The sequence below is a fragment of the Anopheles aquasalis genome, chromosome 3 (genome assembly GCF_943734665.1).
Source record: "Anopheles aquasalis chromosome 3, idAnoAquaMG_Q_19, whole genome shotgun sequence".
NCBI lineage: Eukaryota > Metazoa > Arthropoda > Insecta > Diptera > Culicidae > Anopheles > Anopheles aquasalis.
The window spans coordinates 15,055,001-15,060,000 of NC_064878.1; the positions used below are offsets into that span (position 1 = coordinate 15,055,001).

At 50.0% G+C, this 5,000-nt stretch overlaps 1 protein-coding gene across 4 annotated transcripts in view; it reads right to left on the bottom strand.

Moving 5' to 3' along the window:
- Nucleotides 1–5,000, bottom strand: part of LOC126576023 (IQ motif and SEC7 domain-containing protein 1) — a 135,473-nt gene that overhangs the window by 21,872 nt on the left and 108,601 nt on the right. The window contains exon 1 of one of the 4 annotated variants that reach the window (XM_050237091.1): nucleotides 3,332–4,521. The exons of the other annotated variants lie outside the window; for them this stretch is intronic. Within the exon in view, the coding sequence (XP_050093048.1) occupies nucleotides 3,332–3,354 (23 nt within the window). The 5' untranslated portion in view covers nucleotides 3,355–4,521. Of the gene's footprint in view, nucleotides 1–3,331; nucleotides 4,522–5,000 lie in introns of those variants that run through there. 4 annotated transcript variants of the gene reach the window in all.

Below are 5,000 nucleotides of genomic sequence, written 5' to 3' on the forward strand. Positions count from 1 at the left end.
GCCGCCGCGTTCGTTCTTACCGCAAATGAAAACTCAAACATATATCCCACCGTGGGTTTTTTTTTTCGGAGGGAATCCGTCGCTTGATCCGTATCGCTATCAGTGGTTCTCCGTTTGAGAGAAGCTTTCAACAGCACCTTACGATTTCTTATGAGTGAAAGGGCTACAACTGAGAACATACTCCACAACGGGCTTATGTTTCGTCGTGTTCTGTCGGAAATACATATCGTTCGAAGCCAAAACCTTCTCCAAAAGAAGCTTCTAATTAGCTAGAGCTGAAAATGATACACCGGTTCTACTGCGGTTTTAGTTCGCAGGCAGTTCCGTAAGCGAAGCACTCACCTCCCTCAACACGATGCGCTTTGTTTTGAGGGGTTTTGCAGAGGTCATGTGTTTGGGGCGAGTTAAAATATATGTGGGACTGCATGTCACAGGGGGGTGCGATTATTTATGGAATTCCTGTTTCTAACTGCGTCATGCGGTCCGCGCCATGTTGGTGAGCGAAATGGGTTTTTGGCATGGCCCATGTAACCTGCGCCGAACCTTCTGCACGCCCCCATCGACTCGCTTAATGGCGTCAGGGTGAGTGATTTCGTTTTTGCCAGCAGCAGCAGGAGCAGCAGCGATACTCACTGAATCTGACGCGCCAGACAGGCGGCTGGAGGCGTATTTTATGGGCAGAACGCTGGTCGAATGGGCCACTTCCGGTGATGTGTGGGGATGTTCGAAAAAGGGGGGGCAGGTTGGAGAGAGTGTGTATCGGACGATGATTGTAAAAATGTCACCCAGCTGGTGGGGTGGGAAAACCACTCAAACTCTAATATTGATATCGATTTTTGCGCAACGTTTTGAAATGTTTTTAGCTTCGAATATGGAATTCCTTTCTATGAGAGCTGGGCTCTCTTTTTTCAGTTAATTTAACTAGCTGCATAGCGTTACAATCACAAGAAAAGCACAGCATGTTTCACAGACCTATTTCACCCCAAAGCGGAGCGAAGGTTGAAAAGGGTGGCCTCCCCCTTTTTAAGTCTAGCATTCCAGTACGTCTGCTGTCGCACACTCGTCACACTGGAAGGGATTGCATAACGGACAGGCCGGAATGTAGGAACTTCCCGAACACATGCAGAGCGGGAAAATGGTAGCAACGGGGGGTGGTGCCAGGTAACAGAGCAGGCCGAAGAGATCCGATTCCATTTCCGGTTGACAGGAAAAAATGCTGGCCGGAATTCTCGGAATGACACTGGAAATTTGGTTCGCCAGCTACGACGGACTACATACCACGGACGGTCGGACGGATCGTGACAATGTAATATTTACTTCTGAATGTCCTGAATGTGTTTAACACCAGGTGCCATCCGGCCGGTATGCCGTTTGCACGGGGCTTGGAAATTATGAAAATTGGGTTCCCCTTCTGCTGCTTGCCGGCTCTCAGTCCGAGTCCATTAGACCGAACCACCACCAACAGCAGCAGGAGCAGCAAGAATGGTTCTGAAAGGGGATTTTTTTTTATCAAATGTAGAAGCCCTGAAGGCTCTCTTGAGCACGCGGTTTCCGTAGCCCAATTAATGCGAACGATATTTATTGTGCCTCGAGCCTCGTGGTAATTAGTGCCGCGCACCGATCCTCCAAAAACCAACATCGAACGCACAAAGTGATGATGTTAAAGCCACGGAGAGGAGGTCGAGTTTAAAAAGGTTTTCCTCCATTTTTTGGTTCTACACTTCCGTGTTCACGCGAATGATGCGACGACGACGTTGGTGTAACCGCCACTCGGTGTGCGTTGTCTCATTTTCTAGGGGTGCAGAGGATAAACAGGAGGGTGAGCATCTAGATACACCAGATATTCCCTTTGCGAGGCCCTAGTTTTAATGCCTTCATCATGGGATGTGCGCGCATTGAGGCTACACTATGCCGGTCAGCCCAGCACCCGTTGGCACCGTTGCTATGAGCCCGATCCCTTAGCACACCTCGATGGTAGATAGGAAGCAGCCCTCCTTCTCTACGTGCGTCACTGTGGGAAGTGAGGGATTTCAGGTGAAAAGGCGAATCCAGCGGAAAATCATCCAAGCGGAAAAGTGTGACTTTATATGCGGGAACCCGCTAGAACCCGAGAATGGGAAAGCAATGACGCGAATGACCTTAACATTAAGTGCTGAAACAAAAAGAATGTTAAACTGAAGGAAGGGAATGAAAGGTAAAAATGGTGTAATAAGTGAAATGAAAATTAAATAAAAAAAAAATAAAACAAGCTACCTTGGACCGATAATAAATCCTGAGATACAGATAATCATCTTGCCGGTTGGGGTTTATGTTCGATTCGTTTACTTTCGCCAACAGAACACTCTCTCTTGCAAGCACAACGCAACACAACAAATCAAACGTAAATAGAAACAAAATGCACACGTACACGCAAGCACAATTTTTGTTGTATATGGAACACTCTCCACAAGCAGGATTCAGTTTCTAGTCTACTCTAGTGTATTGCCGAACGGAAAGATTTGCCTGAAGGTGAGGATGAATGAGCCGGAGAAATGAAAAAATGCAACCGAAACGTTCACTAAATAAAACGCAAAACCGTGCGATGGCTACTGCGATGCAATCGGCATTCCACTTCGGTTTCATGTGATACAATAGAGTTTTTTTTCTGAGTTCCAGACACAAATCCAGGCCTTAAGGATTCCAAAACACAAAGGTAACAACCAAAAGCATACAAAAAAACACAAAAAAGGATACGCACACACTCAGCTACAGCAAATAAACAATACTAAATGGAGCTATACCCAGCACGCAACAAACTCGAACACGCAAAGCGCAAAATAAAAAAAAAATGTCAGGCAAAATAAAAAGGAAAAACGAACAAAAAGCTAAACAAAAGCCGCTCCCGCCTGATCCTTGCTGGGTGTGCACTTTAGGATAATTCGTAATGATGGCGAAAGCAGAGTGAAAATCAGGAATCTCTCCCCCACACGCACACGTACACACACCGCAGGCGCACATTTCATTGACTAATTTCAGGACATCAAAATCCTTCGTCCTTTTGCTCCAAAGCGCGCCGTGTGGTACGCTCGCTCGGATGGTTTTACTTTCGCTAGTCGCCTGCCTAGAGTAGAGAGCGGCAGCAGCAGTAGCATAACCCTAGACTCTAGGGCCTAGGGGAGCGATAGGCGATCCGGCATATTTTCGCATGTGCGCACTCCGCGCCAGTGCGTCGTGTGCTTCTGCGTCTCGTCGGTGTGTATGTGTGTGCTTGGGAGAGAGTTTGCAAAGCTGTGCGTGTGCCTTGGTGATGGGAGGGTGGGTGGTGGCGTTTTTGGTGGATGAAAATCAATACTTTAGTATCTGAAAGAGCAACATCTCCTCAGCGGCGGTGGTGGCGGCGGTGGTTGTTGCTCCTGGTGCTGCTGCAGGAACCCGCGGCTGTTGGCGGCTGTCTCGTGAGTACGCGATGGTGCTGGCCGTATTGGGGTGGTGGTGGTGAATGTTGGGCGAATACGGTGGCGGTGGCTAGTAGCCTTTCCTCCCCCACACGCGCACACACAAACACACACGCACGCACGCACGCACAAGCACAAACAGGAGTTGCTGAGTGTTGCAATTCGCTCCCTTCTTGAGGACGACGACGTCGTGATCGCGGCCGCCCTTTATGCCACGTTTTGTGCGTATCTTTCCACCTCACTGGCGGCGCAACATCATCATCGAGTCGGTGGCCATTGTGTTGTCAAAATATCCTTTTTTATCACGGCTTGCTGGGTGTCTCTCAATTCTGCTGCATAGCCTACTTTTTGAGATAAGAAACCGTACGACACAATACAGAACGGAAACGGAACCACAGAGATGAGCAGCAGTCGCTTGATGACGTCTGCTAGTCTGTGAATGTCCTCGCCAGCGAGCCGTACTATCATCGCACCATCATCATCACCACGCCATCGCTCTAATCACCGATAAACCCCGAAGAAAAGCATCCTAATAATCCACACAAAGGCACACAAGCAGCGCGTTACACAACAACGACGCGACGAGTCCTTTAACAGTCCTCGGCCATGTGCGCCGCGTCTGGGGCCGCACCGACGGAAAGCTTCGTTCCCGGTTTTTCGTTTGTTTTATTTTTAGCGCTTTCACAGCGGCAGCTACGCTCACTAGTACTTTAGTATGCAAATTCAAACACAACCACGCACACCACGCACACCACGAACACACACGCGCGCGCCCGATTACGGTGACGACAACAAAAATGCCACCCCAAATTTTCCACCAACTTTCCCCCGAGGCGCCTCGCCCACGGTCCACGGTTTGTCTGTGGTTAATCGATCAACTTTCGGCTCTGGACTGGACGGAATTCACCACCAAAAAGGGACGGGAGTAAGGGACGGGAGAAGCTTACACTTTATCCTTGCGAGCACCACCACCTCCGTACAACATTTTACGTCACGCAAAACGACACGGACCACGGACACGCCGACTTCGACTTCGACTCCAGTTTAAGCAAAAGGGGGAACGTCTTAAAGGTGGAGCAGAGCGAACACAACAACGACGGACGACGTACGACGGACGACGTCTTCCCTAGACGGTGGTTGGCGTCAGACTTGGCCGAGAGGAAAAGCGACCGAAGCGGCAAGTTCTGGCTGTGCCAGGCAGGCGTGCCGCGAGAGCCGAAGCCGGGCCGAAGGAAAGCCGAGAGGAAAATCCGGTCCAGCAGTGTTTGTGGTGGCGACGGTGCTGCTGCTGCTGCTGCTGCTGGTGCTATGCTCAACATAAGCGACAGCATAGCTCTGTCTGTGTTCGTGACAGAAGGATCCCGTTTTACGGAGTGGCACAAAAAAAGGAACCGAGCGCGTGGCCCCGCCGGCGTACGCCGTACACACGATGGCAATAAATGTGGCGAGGAAAGGAGAAGGCCGAAAAAGGAAGAGGGGATGGATAGCGAGGGATGGTTCGGCTCTCCAGGTGGATGCCCGCTACGATGACGACGACGACGACGGGCGTACCGGTGTAAAAACCAA